The following is an 18,950-nucleotide window of genomic DNA, read 5'->3' as shown; positions in this document are numbered from 1 at the left end:
GTATTCGCATGCAAAGAGAAGCAGATAATCGTAAACATAATCCAGCAATGACCATTCGTCAGACCTATATAACAAAGCCCAGGCGACCTGGGAAGGAGCGCCCGGAAAGGACAGAAACACGGAAAGAGCATATATGATTAGTCATCCAGTAGGTCATCCACGAGCGAGTCATCATCTGCGAGCACGACGGTCTGGGCAGTCTGGTTGGCGGCATCGTCGTCGTCGAGCTCGGACTCAGCCTCGTCCTCCTCATTGATGCGCGGCTCGACGACGACGGTACGGTCATGATCGCGGTCGCGGTCGCGGTCGCGGTCATCGGGGCCGAGCGACGTAGACCGGCTGGTGCTGCGACGGGCGGCGATGGAGCCGGCGGCAGCCTGGTCGAGTCCGTTGACGATCTTGCCGAGGCTGACGTGGATCTTGTAGAGGGCGTTGCGGCTGGTGGCGTCGGCGAGCAGCTGGCTGTCGACGGCCTCGGACACGTCTTCGTAGAGGGTACGAATCTTGTCTTCGGAGGAGGTCGGAGAGATGTAGAGTTTTCCGAGGAGGGGAGCGAGTATTTTCTTTTCTTCTTCTGGGCAATTGGGAGAGGAGTCAGTATGAGAGGAAGAAGGAAAAGGGGAAAAAGGAAAAGGAAAAAGAAAAAGAAAAGAACAAGAAAAAAAATAAACCCCCAAACTCACTGCTCGCGTTCCCGTGCAGCCGCTCCATGATGGCGGCCGCAAAGTCCAGATGGACGTCGCCGTTGACATTCTTTCGCTCAATCCCATCGACGGTGATGCTGTCGGGACTGTAGCACTTGCGTGGATCTGTCCAGTCGACCAGACAGGCGCCGACAGTGGCCAGGCTGACCATCTCGGTGCCGACATCGGCATCGTCGTCCTCAAGGCCCTCACGCACGTTGAAGAGGGCGTGCAGGGCATCCGGAGCGACGGCCTGCATCAGGGCCTGGTTTTCGGGCCGCGAGAAGCAAAAGACAGGCAGAAAGTAGTTGAGAGCCTGACGCACGCCTTGATTGCCGGCGCTGGCCGGCTCAAAATAGGCGACGACGAGCGTCCGGAGCAGCTCAGCCGCCACGTCTGGCTCTGTGACCACGCGTCCGAGCAGCAGCTTCGACACGGCCACGACGGCCGTCGCCTGCACCTCGGGCGCCCGCGCACCCGATCGTAACGCCCGCACGTACATCCGCAGCAGCGCCGCACTCGTCGACAGCAGCTGGGCCCCGTGTACGTTCAACATGTCCGTCAGGATCTGCAGCGCTGTCATCTGCAGTGCCGTGTGGCCCTTGCTGTAGAAGCGCATAAACACGTCCAGGTTCTCCTCTGCCAGCGATCGGTCCAGCAGCGCGCACAGCCCCAGACACACCAGCCCGCGCTCTCGCACTGGTGCCTCGTGACTGCGCACTGCCGGCACCACCAGGTTGTTCAGCATCGCCACCAGGTGGTCGTTCTTCTGCAGGCTGCCCGACACGTTCGACAGCATGCACTGCACAATGTGCAGACACTTCATGTTGATCATAATCTCCTTGATCGCCTTGGCCTGCACTTCTTCTTCGGTAGGGGGCTCTTTGGCTTTGTTGCTGTTGGTCTTTCCATTCCCAGTCCCACCATGGTTGCCCTTGTTGTTACCACTCCCATTTCCACCCCCAGACTCGCTCACCTCCGATCGCGCCGAGTGGAAGCTGTCGTCTTCGGCTGCCGCCTCCTCGTTCGTGTCCACGTCGTCCAGGATGGTGTCGTGCACATCGGCCACCGCCTCCAGCACGACGCTGCAGAACTCCCGCTCGCCCGCCGCGTCTGGCGCGCAAATGTCTCGCAGCACGTCCACTGCCAGTCGTGTCACCTCGTCTGGCAGCTCTGGCGTCGACAGGCTCTGCCGCAGGAGTGCAAACATCTTACGTCGCCCCACCTCGTCCGAGTAGTCCAGCGTGAGCGCAATGTGCAGCAGCTGCTCCACGATAAACTCCTGCTCCACCGTGTCTTCCTCCTCGTCCTCCTCTTCGTCCACCTGGGCCTCTTTTGCGTCTGCCTGCCGGATCGCGTCCACCAGCACCTTGACGTACCGCTCCAGGTAAAATGCCAGCTTCGTCACCTCCGGCAGCTTCTCCTCCACCAGGTACTCGTACTTGCCGCTCTCGTCGCTGCGGCAGAAATCGTTGAAGCTGCGCACCAGGAACACGGACTCTGCCGAGAGCGTCTCCCAGAACGCTTCGTCAAACGTCATCGCGTCCCGATAGTCTGGCCGACCCTCCCAGAATCCGCGCATCGCCTCTAGCGCCACCCCGTCCTCGCCGCCCGAGTTGACCACGTCGATTCGCTCCAGCAGCTCCAGCAGTCCGTCTACACTGGTATTTGTTGCTCCTGTCGCCTGTCCGCCCTCTTCCTCGGCCGGCAGCCCGGCACAGTCCTCGATCCAGCGCTCGCGAAATAGCCGCCCTGCTGCCTTGCGCACGTTCTCGTCACGATCCCGCAGACCCCACCGCAGCAGCTTTTCGCGCATGGACAGCGACAGATGCCGGAAATCGCCCAGAGCCGGCAGCAGCCGCGCATATACTGCTCGCCGCGTCGCCGCGTCTGCGTCACGTGCCCGCTCCAGCAGATATGGCAGCGTGTTTGGCAAGATCGGCAGATTGACCAGCAACGACCGCCGCACGTCAGCGCTCGGGTCGTTCTGCAGCACCTCTAGCAGCTTGTCCAGCAGCCCCGACGTTGCCATGTTGCCGTCGCTGTCGTCCGAGTCTTCCGGGCCCTCGCCTGCGTTGCCCGCCAGCCGGCCCAGTCCTAGCACTGCCTGTGCCCGCACCATCGCCTCCTTGTCGCGGATCCGCCGCAGCAGCCCCGTCCGCAGCTTCTGGAATAGGTCGTCGTCGATCGCGTCCAGCGAGTTGACAATGTGTGCCACCAGCTGTGTCGAGCGGTACCGCACAAACTTGTCCTTGGCCACCAGCAGCGGCAGCAGCTGGTCTACCAGATCGCCCGTCAGCCGTGTTCCCGGTGTCTCCGGCATGGTGCTAGCATCCTCATCCACCTCGCCCAGCAGCTCGTTGTCCTTCTCGATTGCCAGACGCAGAAACAGTCCCACGAACCGCACCACTTTGTCGCCTACCGGCTCGGCCTTGCGCACCGGCATCACCCGCAGCACGCACCGCACAAACTCCGCGTTGAAGTCGTCCTCGTGGAAGTCTGCTGAGCCTGCTGCCGCTGCCGATGGTCGGCTCACACTCGTCGGCTCGTAGCAGCACGCTTCCTGCATTTTGCGCAGCGTCACCGCCAGCTTGCGGTGCGAGGCTGTGTTCTTCTGTGCTTCGCGAAATATTGGCACCACCTTGGCCCGCAGTGCATTATCTTCCGTCTCCGGAGGCACGTCCACGTTCGTTACCGACGACGCTCGCGATGCCATCGACGTCTTGTGTGAGACCGCTGCCGACGACCGGCCTGATTTGGATGTTCGCGTCGGCATGTTTGCGGATATTCGATCAGAATTGACGGAAGGGACCAAAAAATACAAGTGAGTATAAGACAACCAGCGATTGCAAACGTAGCACAGCTCGTTGCTGATTTTTCACACTATCAACCCTCTGAGGGGAGGAGGGGGGCCGTTAATATTGTGATGACAACAAGAGGCCCCGTTGTTTATTTTGACACTCTTTGGGACTAGCAGTTTGATTAGTAAGCACGCATGATTCACGTGACATCTATAATGGCTTATCGATACGGTGGCCCACTGTAATTTTTTTCTGCGAAGTCGTCTGACCAGTCTGAAGAAAAACTACGTTCTACGAAAGTGAGACGGTGCAGACTCGGCACAACACACACAAGATGGCTAAATCCGTGACGCAAAAGAGGAGAAGGGAGGCCGAGGCTGACCAGGAGCGTCGCCATGACAGCGAGGCCACCGGCGAAGACGCACCGACGACCGCCCCACCTAGCAAGAAGGCCCGCGTTGAAGAGCGTCGGTCTGTCTTTGTTCGCTCACTGCCCTCGACGGCGACGAGCGAGAAGCTGACCGAGTTCTTCTCTGAGCACTTTCCCGTCAAGCATGCCACCGTCGTGACTGACCCCAAGACCAAGGAGTCGCGCGGCTACGGCTTCGTCACCTTCACGGACGCCGAGGACGCCAAAGCAGCCAAGGAAAAGCTGGACAATGGCCTCTTTGACGGCCGGCGGTTGCGGCTCGACATTGCCGAACCGCGACACCGGCCCAGTGCAAGTGGATCTGGAAAGGGTGGCGGCGGCGCGGCTGGCGCTGCGGCCATTGCCACCAAGAAGAAGCGGGAAGAGGATCTGGCCGAGGCTCGCAAGGCGCCCAAGCTCATCGTCCGGAATCTGCCGTGGAGCATCAAGACGTCGGAGGATCTGACGAATCTGTTCCGCATGCACGGCAAGGTCAAGTTTGCCGATCTGCCCCAGTCCAAGGGCAAGATGTCTGGCTTCGGCTTCGTCACGCTCCGCGGCAGGAAGAACGCGGAGAACGCGATTGCTGCCATCAACGGCAAGACGGTCGATGGCCGCACACTGGCCGTCGACTGGGCTGTGGACAAGCAGACATGGGACCAGCAGCAGCTGAAGGAGGGAAATACTTCGGCGGAGATGACGGAGAAGGCGGAAAAGAAGGAGAAGCGGGAAGGAAAGGGCGAGAAGAAGGAAGAGAAGAAGGAAGAGAAGAAGGGAGAGAAGAAGGAAGAAGAAGAAGAGGAAGACGAGGATATGCGGAACTTTATGAAGAACGTTCTCCACACGCTGGAAGATGAGGAGGAAAGTGATAAGGAGGAGGATGAGGAGGACGAGGAGAAGGACGAGGATGAGGAGGACGAGGATGAGGAGGAGGAGGATGAGGAGGACGAGGAAGCTGGGGATGACTGGGAAGACGAGGGCAGCCAAAAGGACGAAGAGGACAAGGAGAAGGAGGCACCAAAGAAGACGTTCACGACAGACAACTCGACAACGCTGTTCATACGCAACCTGCCATTCACGACCAGCGACGAGGCCTTGAAGACACACTTCTCGCAGTTTGGCGCGGTGCGGTACGCACGCATCGTGATGGACCGGGCGACAGACCGGCCGGCCGGCACGGGGTTTGTGTGCTTCTTTGACGGGGAGGTAGCGCAAGACTGTGTGCGGGCAGCGCCGCGAGCAGCGCCGGCATCAGCAGCAGCGGCATCGGCAGCGGCTCTGGGCAAGCGGTCAGTGTTGCAGGACGAGCGGGTAGACCGAGACGGGCGATACACCCTGGACGGACGGGTGTTGCAGGTGGCGCAGGCAGTCAGCAAGACGGAGGCGACGCAGCTTGCGACCGAGGGTCCAGGGGCACAGCGGGTGCGCGAGAAGGACAAGCGTCGTCTCTTTCTGCTGAGCGAGGGCACGATCGCGGCCGGAACGCCGCAGCACGCGCTTCTGCCGCCCAACGAAGTGCAGATGCGCGAGCAGAGCGCCAAGCAGCGGGCCGCCATGGTCAAGAGCAACCCGAGCCTGCACCTGAGCCTGACGCGGCTGGCCGTGCGCAACATCCCACGCCACATCGACTCCAAGGGCCTCAAGGAGCTGGCGCGCCGCGCTGTGGTCGGGTTTGCCACGGACGTCAAGGCCGGCCTGCGCGAGCCGCTGTCGCGGGAGGAGCTGTCGCGTGGCGGCCAGCTGGACCGCGAGGCCGAGCAGCGTCGTCGTGCCAAGGGCGTCGGCGTCGTACGCCAGGCCAAGGTCGTCTTTGAGTCCGAGCAGGGCTCCAAGGTGGCTGAGAGCGGCAGCAAGAACGGCAAGAACAGCAAGACCAAAGACGGCGAGGCAGCACCGGTCGGTCGCAGCCGTGGGTATGGCTTCATCGAGTACTGGTCGCATCGCTGGGCGCTGACTGGCCTGCGCTGGCTCAACGGCCACCCGGTCAAGAGCCAGGACGGCGCCAAGACAAACCGGCTGATCGTCGAGTTTGCCATTGAGAACGCCAACGTGGTGGCGCGGCGCAAGGCCAACGAGGAGCGGTCGCGGAACCCGCGGCCTCGGACAGAAGAGGGCGTCGAGGCCAACGGCGTGGATGCGGCCAAGGGCAAGTTTACCGGTCCAGGCAGAGACCGGAAGCGAGATGGCAAGGATGGCAAGGACAAAACCAAAAACAAGGCGGCCCAGGCGGCCCAGTCCACCCGGATCCACAAGGCTGCCGATGAGCCCAAAGACGCCGACCTGGTCAAGCCATCCAAGAAGCAGAGGACCGACGCCAAACTGGCGATGCGTCAGCAGATTATCGGGCGCAAGCGGCTGATGCGCAAGAAAAAGGGCATGGCGAGGTCGGGCTGAGCGAGTGCGGACTGAGCGAATGCGGACTGAGCATTGCAAACGGGTCACCGCGGTTCGGAATTGAGGCTCAAAGGCAGCTGCTAGTATCTAGTCGCTGATTCAATTGCTTTGAAACGTCCTTGTGTCTTTCGCTACTGTGATTATTATGACATTATATGACATTAGTCATGGCTCTGTTCCTTTCCTTTTGCCGTCCATCTCCAGCGCTCCTTCCTGAAGGGCGAGGAAGTCGGAATGTGAGCCGCCCTCCTGTAGAACCTGTGCATCCCAGAAGATCGGCTGAATGCTCCCACGACACCTGGACATCCACCCTCGCCAGACCTTGACACCCACCCTGCCTTCATCCTTCGTTCAGCTCCGATCGGGTCGCACCGGCTGCTCTCGTGCTCCCGTCCTGCTGCCATCGGCCAGCTGCGAGATGACCACACGACCTGGTTGCGTCTGCTGCCTGTCTCAGCTCGACCTGATCGTCTTTTCCGTCTTTTCTGTGTGAGAACAGACGACTGAAAGGAATTTAGCCCTGTCGTTTGCTCTCAAGCGCACGATGCCCCTTGCCCTCTCGTCAAGTCACTGGTCCACAAGCAAGCTGCTTTCGAACACACACGTCAGATCTGCCACCACCTGACCATGACATTTCTGCTCAGATCGTTCGCCGTCGCCAGCGGCCTACTTATGGCCATCGTCGCCAACTGTCACGACGCCACCCAGAACGCCCGGCCGGGTGCCGCCCACATCCAGCTGTCGCCCACTCAACGTGCTCAGTTCAGCTTCCAGCCCTTTGAGCTGACAGACGTCTGCTTCGCGTGCACTCGGCCCAACGCAACCGTCCTGTTTGCCTGCAACGTCCAGTGTGGGTGATCCGTCCCGGAATTGGCTGTCTTGCTCTGCTAACATCCTGTCAGTCGACTGGTTCGACCCCAACTCTGTCAAGGAGAACAATGTCACCTCCTGCTCCTGCTCCTACTCATGGCATTGGGACGGACAGGCAGCCGCAAACGGCGCCAACAACACCTACGACGCCGTGGACTTTCTCGTCTGCTCCAATCACCACTCGTCCCTGTTTGAGATGCGCGTCAATTTCTTCTCAGACCCAACCAACCTGACCCTCTTCATGAGCCACTACTACAAGGATAGCTCGTGAGTGCACCCGTTTCATCGTTCTGCTCCGCTCGAGCTAACAGCACAGCCTCTGGGGTGCGCCCTATCTGTATGTCCAGACCTGGGCCATGCCCATCCTCAATCTAACGCGCGAGAGCCGCGATAACGAATCAATGCGCTACTTCAAGGCGGGGCCAATCCTTGCCAACATCACTGGCCTGGACGGCTGAAGAGGCGTGCGTCAAAGTACGTGGGATGGTCCGTCTGAGTAGGAAGCCAAATAAGAGCTTTGATAAAAGGAGGAAATATGCTTGCCGAATTTGGAGCCCCAAGCGTATCAGAGGATGCTTACAGGCAACAATTGCGTGGGTTGGCTCTTTTGTATGTAAGGCTCGCAATAAGCATGCAAGCACAATATGCAAATAGAACGAAACAGATTCTATTGAGACATTCTTCTTCTCTTATATACATCGTCTGGAACGCAATAAGCCGGAGAGAAATCGGTACGCGGATCGATTGGGTGAAACGAGGCACAGTCCCGAAAGCAGAACCAAGCCAGCGTAGACAGGCCAGAAGACCCGGTCTTCCCGACTGCTTATTCGAGCGGATACGACGTCTGGGGCAGGGACTCGAGGTGTTTCCGGTGGTGCTCGTTGGCCTAGCACAGTTAGCAGACGGACGTCCAGAAGGGATCGCGGCCGAGAAGACGCACAAAAGGAAGCCCGCAGTAGCCGCAGGCACAGATCTGTGGCTTGTCTGTGTTGATAAAGATGCGCGGATGGCCGGCCGGACCGCCGCCTCCATCACACGACACAACGCTGTCGTGCGTCCACCGGACCGGCTGCTGGTGGATGAGCTCCATGGCCGAGTACGGTTGGGGCTGTTACCATTAGCATCGCCTCCATGTCTGCATCCGTTCGCGCTTCCGCATCGCACCTGCAGGGAAAAGTCTGTCTGCTCAAAGCGAGGGCCCGTCATGGCCTGCTCGCGTGGCCGCTGGTTGCGCGTCCACACGCCCGCCCGGTTGGGTGCCTGCTGCAGGGTCACGTCGCTCTTGGACGCACCGGTCGTCTGCGGTGTCAGCGTCTCCGTCGGGGCCGCCGCTGCCGCGCCGTCCTGCGCCTTGCGCGTCGTCATGGCAAAGGCCCGCTTCTGCTGCTGCTTCTGCTGCTGGGCCGCGACTGAGCCGAGGGCCAGGCGCCCCCGCTGCAGCACGCTCCGTCTCGAGGCCGACAGCATAGTGATCGGTCGCTGGTGGTTCTGACTGGGGGAATGGTGCCGCCAATGGACGTCGGTCGTGTCAGGCTTGGTCTTCCGACGCTTTACGGGCTGTCGAACTCGGTCCACGAAAATGCGTTCCGTCAAATCGAATTGGCAGGCGTGCGGTTGGCCGGCTGAGAGACTGGTGGCCCGAGCGTCCAGACGTTCGACGGATACAGGATAACCCGCTTCCGAAAACAACCCGCTTTTTCCTTTTTATTTTCCTTCCCTTGCAACCATGTCTCTTCGTCCTGGGTTATGCGAACGAAGAGAAATTGTGTCTGGTCAAGAGGTTTCTGCTACAGCTTCGGAACGAGCATCGTGCTACGTGCTGCTCCTTGTATACGCATCCTTGTTCGGATTCCGATCTTTGGCCTGTTGATTCCACCCTCGTCCTTCTGCCAGTCACGGCCGTTCGACGTCTAAACCTGCATCATGGCATCGTCTCAGTCACCCAAGGCGACGCCTACACGGCCCGCCACGTCGCGCCTGCTGGCCATGAAATTCATGAACCGGCTCGGAGGATCTGCCGACTCCCCGCCTACGCCGTCGTCTCCGTTGGCCTCTTCGGAGCCCTCTACGCCGCTGGCCAAATTCGCATCGGCCGGTGCGCTCAAGGATGCGATCGGTGTGGACGGCCGGGGCGATGAGAGCGGTCGACGCTCGGCAAAGAGGCGCCGGGTGTCTGGCGTCTCCGATGCCGCCGGAAAAGACGAGCCCGAGGATGGTGCTGCAGCTACGATGGCTACCATGGAAGCCCAAATGAAGGCTTCCATGGACGAAGAGGAGCGGCGACGCCAGGCGGCGATCAAGAAGCGGGCAGCTGAGCTGGGCGACGAGCAGTGGACCTGGGACAGGCCGCTGCCACCGCACATTGCCGCCCGGATGGCAGCTGCCGGCACGGCCGCCTCCAAGTCCAGGACGATGGCCTACTCGTCCGTCGTGCGGGTCGGGTTCGCAGAGATCGACAGCGCCGATCACAGCAGCGATGCCGACCCGATCAAGCCGACAATCATGCGATTCAACATGAAGAAATCAAAGGTACGCTGAAGCTTTGCCGAAAGAGGAGCTGGCTCTTTGCTGCTTTTGTTCCTTGTGCTCACACTCTGTCTGGCATAGGCCGCTGGCGAATCCACGGGGGACAGCGATGAAGACGGGGAAGACGAGGGCGAGCTGGCCAATATCGGTGGATCCCGAAAGCGGTCCCGGTCAGATGCAGGAGGACAGCGGAAGAAAGGCCCGCCCATGAAGCTGAAGCATTTGACGTCCTTGTCGTCCCAAGGCGGCCAGAACACGATGAAATGCCATCGATGTGGTCGCGCTGGCCACAAGTCTGCCAGCTGCCCGTCGACCAACCTGAAGAGGTCAGGCTCGAAGAAGCGGTGAACGGCGGCCTAAAGCACAACGGGCAAGAGAGGGGATTAGGACTTGGTAGAGTGGCGAAGCCTGCGCCTCGAAGCTGCTTTTGCGCCTCTAGCAGACGCTGTCGATCAGTGGGTATTTCTCCCACGACCCCCGACCGGCCGCACAGCAGCTTTGCGCTGCGCCCTTGCGTCGTCACGCAGCCAGCTGCAGAGAGACCACCACTTCCTCTGGAAGCGTCGGCACGCCCTCTACAGGCATGCCGGTTGGCTGAAGAGCGGCTGAGGCCCTCTATTTACCGACCAGTCAAGCTAGTTTTGCCGTGAACATCCTTAGCGACTACGGAGTAGCGCCTTAAATATGAAGCCCGGAAGGAGGGACGGATGGACCGAGGCCAGTGAGGTGCTGTATGCAGCCCCCCTCCCATCACGAGCATGTCGGCAAGCGGTGTAGCTACGTCCAAAGCAGGGTGGATAATCGTATTCGGAACGTACGCCTCGATGTCCAGTTGGCCAACCGTCGTGGCTGACCGCTCAGTATTGCTTCTGTATGCCAGTCTGCATGCACATTCTCAGCAGAACTGTAAGATACGTGGTGCGACATCGACCGTCAGCAAGCGATAATATACGTTGGCTTTCTGTTTCACTATCAATCTGGTGCTCTGCCTCTCTGTTATCGTTTTGCCACCGGACACGGGCTGACCGGGCTTGTAGTTCTCCGTCAAACGGCTGCTGTCCACGAGAAGAAACGTGGGACAGACATCTTCCACAGCTACAATGTATAGGTGGACCATTGAAGACCCTGCTCTGCTCGTACAAGCACGAGCCAGCGTAGACGATTGACGATCAACAGCACCACGAGCAGGAGTACATAGCTCGCTTCTCCTGTACGAGCATCTGTGGCCAGTACACGTTCGCTTCGCCCTATGCCAGGCCATTGTCCCCCCACGCTCTCTCCGGTTGCCTTCCCGGTCAGCAATACGAGACGGATGGCACGGAGGAAAGACGGAAGCTAAGAAAGGACCTCAGAATCAGCCCAGTTAGGTATGAATGAGGAATATAGTATGCCTTTCTGTCCAACATTGCTATGTAAGATACCACCCTTTCAGAACCATGCACCATTATGAGCTGGGATGGGCCGATCCCGTCCGGTCCGTTCCAAAGGGGAGCATGCAAATCATACCGAGTCAAAGCACAAGGGGACCGAGAGAGAGCCATAAAGGGGCTGTCTGATTTTATCAAAGAGAGGAAAAACAAGGGCGTTGATACGACCATTATCACGACATGTATTACCTGGGGGGGTATGAAAGGGGACTGAGAATCGGCTCCGCCGAAACGAGCGTCCCCTGTGCTATAGCCCTTCTTGTGTCAACACTCGGCCGTTTAAGAGAAACGCACAGCCTGAATAGGGTTTGAAACGCGGTCACAGCGCCCAATCATCCTTCTATATGCAATGCAAACGGGGGGGGGGAGCCAGGGTGGGACTGCGAGAATTTGATGCTTTGACCAGGAAGCATGTCGTCCCGATATTGGGTGCTCTGTCATGCGGATGCCACTTTGCTTGATTCTCTGACAAGGCTGCCGGACAGACAACGCTTTCGCCCAAGCAGTGAGTGAATCAATTTGCCTGTACGAGTAGAGTAACGCCGGCATGACAAGGCCGATTACCAAGCGACGTCGAGCGTGGACGTATCTTATGCGTGGCTATACCGGATGGTTGCAACCGGAGAGCATGCCGGTGTAGGAGAGCGCGTACAGTGGCGAGTAACAATCCCTACCCACGCTCGTCGCCCACCGCTTTCTTGCCCTGGCGCCATATACTTGCATTGTTTTCAGACCCCGGGTATAAACTGCAGGCTCACCGTCGTTGACAGCACTACGGAGAGAAAGTCAGCCGAGTGGGGGGTGCTGTTTCGAACGGCATTGCATGCCAGTCCCAGGAGGACAAAGCATAGTCTGGCGGTGATGAGTACAGTACGGAGGAGTGAGTGAGTGATACGCACGCTATCGCTGCATGTGGAAGCTGGTACCGTGACGAGAAGCAGCTCATACAGCGGTCACTACAAATTGCACAGGCACACTTGTAAACGAGGGCGCACATGAGGAGGGGAGAGTGGATAAAGACCCTTGTCTGATGGCCGCACTCTGTACACCATCTCTGTCTGGATGACGGCGGCTGGCCTTGCGGCCTTGTTTGTGGCCAAGAGTTGAAGAGACCGGTCAAGAAGATGAACACGCGCGGCGTTTACGCTAAACCTGTGCTAGAGAGCGTACTTTGGCCACAAAGAGGGCAAGAGTAGCGAGCCCACATTTTCGGGCAAATTCGATACATAGTAGAGGCTGTATGACGGCTGGCAGACTCTGGCGCGCCATGTTCGCAGCGCCCATTGTCCGTGTTGGGCTTCACTGCAGAACCTGCTGGAAGACTTGTGGAATAAGCAGGTGCGAGGCCGGGCTCCAGACGGGAAAGCGCGAGTTCGACGAATAATGCTCGCCTTTATGACTAAACGCGCTTGCGGGCGTAGAAAGTCGGCCTTGGGAGGCCGAGACAAGGCAGCAGTGAGCGTCTACATCCCGCAACACAGTCTCGCTTAGTTCTTTACGACTGCTTGATCTGAAACGGTCAGTCTGATTTGGCCCTGTTCTCTGCATCGCATCCAGTTTGCGGCCCGTTCCTCTCCTCCATCGTGTGTGCTCTGTCCCAAAGTCTTCCATCCATCAGCCTCTGTCTCTTTCTTCCCACTTCCTACACCTTGCCTACAACCCCGTGCTATCACGCCAGGCCATCCTACCCGCGGAAGCTGCTGTACCCACCTGCCGCTGTCGTCTTAATATGTGTGGGATGCCGTGTGGGATGCCGCATCATCTTGTGGCATAGGCAAGCGCATATATGCACACACTCGTCCCCGCCCTGTCTCTGGCAGCTTCCGGGACGCAGGACAGGCAGGTCAAGTCACAGAGGTCGGCTGCAAGGCTCTGCTCCTCTTGGCAGGATGTGCAATCTCTGCAGAAGTGTGCGATCTGTCCCCGACTGCGCCTGGCCAGATTGCTTGGTCATCCATGGTCGCATATACTATGTGTGCCTGTGCAGGCAGTGAATTAGGACTTGACCGCTGTTCCCCTCTAAAGTCCAGTCACTTGTTGTGGGTCTCGAAGTACCTATAGAAGCTGCTGCGGTAGTTGGCCGAGTGTCCTTAATCTTTTTCATTCTAAACTTCCAGTTAATTTTCACTTTATTAACGCTACTCTCATAGAGCCACACAGCCCTGAGCAAAATTGCTTTCTTATCTCTCATTTCCGGTTCTTCACCTCCACACCCGTCCGTCCCTCCCAGAACCACGGCTCCGGAGCAGACCGTTATTGTTCTGGAACCACTTTGTCAGAGATCGTGCCTTCACTACACACACCCTCCTCACTGTTTGACTCAAGCGTCACGGGCAGACCGGACAGGGGTGGTATCTTACGACGGGGGGCGTATTGCCTTAACTCAAGCCGTGCCTGCTACAGAGTACGGGCCAACCCATCTAATAGCAAGCAGGGCTGTGACCATACCGGTAGCAGATGACACCCTTGCCTTTTGCGTGGCAAGAGGAACACAAATCTGGGTTGTCTGCCAGGAAGGTATGAGACTAGAGTCCGGCCGTGCTGATGATGGAAGCAGCAATAGAAGTCACATTCAATTCTCCTCCGATAGAATAGAAAAGGCAGGAAAGTCCTGACACACATTTAGACCACTCGCCTAGACATCTCTAGTAAGGGACGGTAGCGACAAGAAGATTGGTACCAGAAAAAGCAGCAGCAGCAGCAGCAGCAGCCGCCGCGAGTCATCTCCAGCTTCCACTGACAGCCACCTCGGCTTCTGTCTCACCACAAGGCCACAGGAGCTTCGTCCACCTTCACATATCGACTGACAAAGACGGAGTGCAAGTGCCACCTTCATTTTGATTGCGCTCTCGAGCAGCACAGCTCCTCGTGTATTTCTCCACGCCGACTGGTCAACTCTCTTTTGTCCAAACGCCTTGGCCCTTGCGGCCAAACGAAGACAGAACGATTGCTCCTGCTCTGAAGAATTGCGGTGGCGTCCGCCTCGCTCGGTTGATACACGAATCCTCGCTGTCGCCTCGTCACTGCCCGCGCTTATCACTGGCGCCTTCGCCACATTCCTTTCGCTCATTCCAGACAGCCTGTAGTCTGCCCAGGTCTGCCAGCTTTTCTTCCGCCACGCGTTCGACCACTGCCGTTTGCCCAAGTCGGAGCTACCTACGGCAACTCTTATCATCACGAAGACTAGAAACCCGTCTTCTACATAGAACCCGCCTTCTATCAACAATGTCTTCCAGTGCAGCGACAGAGGGGGACCCCCAGCTTCGGAGAGTGACCATCGTCACGGAAGCTTTAGAGAAGCCCTCTCTAGACGACCGGTCCTATCGGGTCATCAAACTCGGCAACCAGCTAGAAGCTCTGCTTGTACAGGACTCCAAAACTGACAAGGCCAGCGCCTCGCTCGATGTCGGCGTCGGAAACTTTAGTGACGCCGCCGATATACCAGGTCTGGCCCATGCAGTCGAGCATGTAAGTGTCAAAAAGGCTGCCTCCGAACGGCCACGGGAAGGGCACAAGAGGAGGGATGGCGAGCTGACGTGCTTAAATAGCTGCTGTTTATGGGCACCAAGAAATATCCAGAGGAGAACGAGTACAACCAGTATCTCTCATCGAACTCTGGAGGCTCCAACGCCTATACATCGTCGACGTCGACCAACTACTACTTCGATGTGTCTAGTCAGCCGCACAACGGCAAGGAGGCATCAGCCGAGAACCCGTCGCCTTTGTACGGTGCTCTGGACCGATTCGCCCAGTTTTTTATCCAGCCTTTGTTCCTGCCCTCCACCGTGGATCGTGAACTTCGTGCCGTGGATTCGGAGAACAAGAAGAACCTCCAGAACGACCAGTGGCGCATACATCAGCTGGAGAAGTCGCTGTCGGACCCCAGACACCCATTTTGCCACTTTAGCACGGGCAACTTGGAAGTCCTAAAGATTCAGCCTGAAGCGCGGGGAATCAACGTCCGCGATAAGTTTATCGAGTTTCATGACAAGCACTACTCGGCAAATCGGATGAAGCTCGTCGTTCTGGGCCGTGAATCGCTGGACGTCTTGCAAGATTGGGTTGCTGAACTCTTTTCAGGTATTCCGGACAAGAATCTGCCGCCGAACAAGTGGACAGACGCCGAGCCCTACGGCCCAGAATATCTTGGCCTGCAGACTTTCGCAAAGCCGGTGATGGATTCGCGAGAGCTTAACCTCCGTTTTCCATTTCCGGACGAGTTTCTGCTCCACGAGTCTCAGCCAAGCCGGTACATCGGCCACCTCATTGGCCACGAGGGCCCGGGAAGCATTATGTCTTATATCAAGTCAAAGGGTTGGGCGAACAGCTTAGGAGCCGGGATGTATCCGGTCTGCGCGGCAACGCCCAGCGTTTTTGACGTGACCATACGATTAACCGAAGAGGTGTGCAACTGTCTTGATTTCTCTATGTAGCCCCGTCCATACTGACCAGCTTGAACAGGGCTTGAAAAATTACAGGGAAGTTGTTAAGGTCGTCTTCCAGTACATCTCTCTTCTCTGCGAATTCACGCCTCTGAAGTGGATTTACGACGAACAGAAGGGCATGGCGGACGTCGATTTCCGATTTATGCAGAAGGCACCTGCTAGCCGCTTTACAAGCAAGACAAGCTCACTCATGCAGCGGCCGCTACCTCGCGAGAGGCTTCTCAGTGGAATGAGCTGCATCCGGAAGTTCGAACCCGAACTCATCAAGCAGACGATTGGTTATCTGCGGCCTGACAACTTCCGGATGACCGTGACATCCCGCACGTTCCCAGGAAATTGGGACCAAAAAGAAAAGTGGTACGGCACCGAGTACCGGGTTGAGAAGATCCCAGAAGACTTCATGGGGGAAATCCGCCAGGCATTCTCTGTGCCAAAGAAGGACCGCATCGCCAAGCTCCATCTGCCGCACCACAATCAGTTTGTGCCGACCAAGCTTGAGGTGGAGAAGAAGGAGGTCAAGGAGCCGGCTCCAGCGCCGCGCGTTATCCGCAACGATGAGGTGGCCCGGACCTGGTGGAAGAAGGACGATACCTTTTGGGTGCCCAAGGGCACGCTGTCGGTGAACCTTCGGAGCCCGATCATCTTTGCTGGGGCTGAGAATGTGGTCAAGACCGAGCTGTTCACCGAACTGGTACGGGATGCTCTGGAAGAGTATGCGTATGATGCAGATCTTGCCGGCTTGATGTACAGCGTCGCACTTGAGTCTCGGGCTCTCGTGGTGGAGGTATCGGGATACAACGACAAGCTGCCGGTGCTCTTGGAGCAGGTGCTGATCACGATGCGCGACCTCGACATCAAGGACGACCGGTTTGAGATTGTGAAGGAGCGCAGCAGCCGCAGCCTGCGCAATTACGGCTTCCAGCAGCCGTACTACATTGTGCCGGACTATGTGGCCTGGCTCACGTCGGCATCGTCCTACACGGTGGAGGAGATGGCATACGAGCTGCCGGCTATCACGGCCGAGTCCATGCGGCGGTTCGTCAAGGACCTACTCGGCCAGCTGCACCTCGAGACCCACGTCCACGGCAACATCTACAAAGAGGACGCACTGAAGCTGACAGACGCCATTGAGTCGACACTCCGCCCACGCCCCCTGCCAAAGGCGCAGTGGCCTGTCTGGCGCGATGTTGTGCTGCCGCCAGGCTCCAACTATGTCTTCAAGAAGAAGTTGGAGGATAAGGAAAACGTCAACCATGCGATCGAATATCTCCTGCACATTGGCAGCCGATCAGACCGTAGAGCCCGGGCGCTCACGCTTCTGCTCGACCAGCTCACGCACGAGCCGGCATACGACCAGCTCCGCACCAAGCAGCAGCTCGGCTATGTCGTCTTCAGCGGTGCCCGGTCGGGCACCACGGCCCTAGGTTTCCGCTTTCTGGTGCAGAGCGAGAAGGTGCCCGCATTTCTTGAGGGCCGCGTGGACGCTTTCCTGACCGAGTTTGCCGACACGCTGGCAGAAATGAGCGACTCGGCCTTTGAAGGCCACAAGCGCAGCCTGATAGTTAAGCGGCTCGAGAAGCCCAAGAACCTCAATCAGGAGACGGCGCGCCACTGGGTCCAGATCTGCAACGAGTACTACGACTTTGAGTTTGGTAAGTATAGGCCCGGCAAGAGGGTCCAAGGGATCAAGGGATACGCAGGCTAACCGATTTTCTTTCTCTTCCAGCCCAAAAGGATGCAGCGGAGATCAAACTGCTGACTAAGGCCGACATGGTGGAGTTCTACAAGCAATACATCCACCCAGAGTCGCCTCACCGTGCCAAGCTCTCCGTGCACCTTGTAGCGCAGGCTGAGAGCGATGTTACGACGAAGCAGATCAGCGAGCTGGTGAACACGCTCGACCTGGATGATAGCACGGCCAAGCAGGCGGAAGCGGATCTACAAACACGACTCAACACGGCGCAGCAAAGAGACGAGACAGACGAGATTGAGGATCTCCGAAAGTACTTGGCCCAGAGCCTGAAGGTGACGGACGACAAGATTGACGCGGCCTTGGAGGCGTGGAAACCGGTGTCCGACTACCACAAGGTGGCCAGCGAGAAGGAGGGAGCAGAACTCGCACCAAACGGCACGACGCCGGTACGGATCGAAAGCATTCGTGACTTCCGGGCGAGTCTTACGTTGATGGCCAGGGCGATGACGACAGACATTAGCGAGTTTTCGGACGTCGTGACGAAGCTGTGAACAAAAAAGGATACTGTATTTTCTCCGTGTCTCGTGATGCCATGTCGCAACCTGTCTTACTCGTGACCATTGGAATTCTCGCCCGCTCTTTGTGTCTGCCCATGGCCAAGGTTCGTCGAGGAGTGCGGCTAACCTGACGAAAGCTCAAACCTCCCGTTCGACCAGCTTAGGCCCTTGCAGAATGGTCGCCAAGTTGTTTGAATCGGGATCAAATCGGGTCTCGAAGATGGGCTTCTCCTCACCGCACCTGTTCAACAGCACTACTTGCTGGAATTGCCGCTCGAGGACAACTGCTGGATGAGCTGGGTGGTCCAGGAGGTGGCGGTTGGGTTTCTGCCCCAAGACTCTGAGGGTGTCCTTGAAAATGACGCATAGTCGTTCTGAATGAAGAAGAAGAGACATACAGAAATACAGAAATAGAAGGAGGACAATAAAAGAATAGCTACGTCGGGATTAAAGGAGAGATCGTGATTGTTGAAGAACGTGTTGATGTCTGAACAAAGAAGTAAGCATCCTGCACTGGAGCAAAGCCCGGCAAATCGTAGTAACGCGTTATAGTTCCAGTCAATCCATTGTTGCGCATCTGCCAAAAGACATATGCGAGCAGCCTGGAAGCCGGCCCAGTTGCCATGATCGGAAGTTGTAGGTGCGGCAGAAAATAAAATTGTAATTGGTCTACGGAGTACAGAAGCCGCCACAGCAATTCTTGCCTCTTCTACCCATAGGTCTCTTTGGTAACCTTTGAAATGGGCCGGGTTTGTGACATCTTGCATAGACAGAAATAACGTAGAGAATTATATGCATAAGCGGCCTGTATCAGCGGTAGAGAGAGCGTAAGAGGCAGGTGATATCTAGTGTTTACTACTCGTGTCTTACAACCTGGAAACAAAGGATCAAATGGGCGAAGAGAGATGCGTAAGATTAGGATGGAGGCGGTGAGACGAGAGGTCCATCTAATGCACCTTTACTCCGCACTTTTTGCGATTAGTCCAATTAGCAACTCTCTTCAATACTCCGTATTTGCATCTAGTATTCGTCACCGGTCAGGCTGCTGTACGGAGTACTGCCTCTCGTAACGACTTGACGGGTGCTCTGGACAGACACAGCAGTAGTGAGAATAATCTCGCCGTTAATCTGATAGGCGATGTAGT

At 57.6% G+C, this 18,950-nt stretch overlaps 7 protein-coding genes across 7 annotated transcripts; 4 read left to right on the top strand and 3 right to left on the bottom strand.

The window, feature by feature from the left end:
- Positions 1-137: 137 nt before the first annotated feature.
- Positions 138-3,459, bottom strand: CMQ_7219 (nuclear condensin complex subunit; the record flags this gene model as incomplete). Its single annotated transcript, XM_014314224.1, has 2 exons — positions 138-574; positions 684-3,459. The coding sequence occupies 2 exons, from the start codon at positions 3,457-3,459 to the stop codon at positions 138-140; spliced, it is 3,213 nt and encodes a 1,070-aa protein (XP_014169699.1).
- Positions 3,460-3,818: 359 nt separating this feature from the next.
- CMQ_7178 (ribosome biogenesis protein) lies at positions 3,819-6,287 on the top strand (the record flags this gene model as incomplete). The annotated part of the gene is made up of 1 exon (XM_014314183.1): positions 3,819-6,287. One exon carries the CDS (start codon positions 3,819-3,821, stop codon positions 6,285-6,287), a length of 2,469 nt encoding a protein of 822 aa, XP_014169658.1.
- A 283-nt stretch (positions 6,288-6,570) lies between these two features.
- CMQ_7309 (uncharacterized protein) lies at positions 6,571-7,615 on the top strand (the record flags this gene model as incomplete). Its single annotated transcript, XM_014314314.1, has 4 exons — positions 6,571-6,776; positions 6,932-7,137; positions 7,190-7,424; positions 7,474-7,615. The coding sequence occupies 4 exons, from the start codon at positions 6,571-6,573 to the stop codon at positions 7,613-7,615; spliced, it is 789 nt and encodes a 262-aa protein (XP_014169789.1).
- Positions 7,616-7,980: 365 nt separating this feature from the next.
- CMQ_7455 (NADH-ubiquinone oxidoreductase) lies at positions 7,981-8,624 on the bottom strand (the record flags this gene model as incomplete). Its single annotated transcript, XM_014314460.1, has 3 exons — positions 7,981-8,043; positions 8,098-8,265; positions 8,322-8,624. 3 exons carry the CDS (start codon positions 8,622-8,624, stop codon positions 7,981-7,983), a joined length of 534 nt encoding a protein of 177 aa, XP_014169935.1.
- Positions 8,625-9,080: 456 nt separating this feature from the next.
- On the top strand, positions 9,081-10,031 carry CMQ_7666 (uncharacterized protein; the record flags this gene model as incomplete). Its single annotated transcript, XM_014314671.1, has 2 exons — positions 9,081-9,686; positions 9,765-10,031. The coding sequence occupies 2 exons, from the start codon at positions 9,081-9,083 to the stop codon at positions 10,029-10,031; spliced, it is 873 nt and encodes a 290-aa protein (XP_014170146.1).
- Positions 10,032-14,335: 4,304 nt separating this feature from the next.
- CMQ_7420 (a-pheromone processing metallopeptidase ste23) lies at positions 14,336-17,799 on the top strand (the record flags this gene model as incomplete). The annotated part of the gene is made up of 4 exons (XM_014314425.1): positions 14,336-14,578; positions 14,659-15,513; positions 15,572-17,207; positions 17,282-17,799. The coding sequence occupies 4 exons, from the start codon at positions 14,336-14,338 to the stop codon at positions 17,797-17,799; spliced, it is 3,252 nt and encodes a 1,083-aa protein (XP_014169900.1).
- Positions 17,800-17,943: 144 nt separating this feature from the next.
- On the bottom strand, positions 17,944-18,430 carry CMQ_7090 (uncharacterized protein; the record flags this gene model as incomplete). The annotated part of the gene is made up of 2 exons (XM_014314095.1): positions 17,944-18,179; positions 18,283-18,430. The coding sequence occupies 2 exons, from the start codon at positions 18,428-18,430 to the stop codon at positions 17,944-17,946; spliced, it is 384 nt and encodes a 127-aa protein (XP_014169570.1).
- Between the last annotated feature and the right edge of the window lie 520 nt (positions 18,431-18,950).

Source organism: Grosmannia clavigera (assembly GCF_000143105.1).
Source record: "Grosmannia clavigera kw1407 unplaced genomic scaffold GCSC_173, whole genome shotgun sequence".
Taxonomy (NCBI): Eukaryota; Fungi; Ascomycota; class Sordariomycetes; order Ophiostomatales; family Ophiostomataceae; genus Leptographium; species Leptographium clavigerum.
This window is presented reverse-complemented; position numbering and strand designations above follow the sequence as displayed.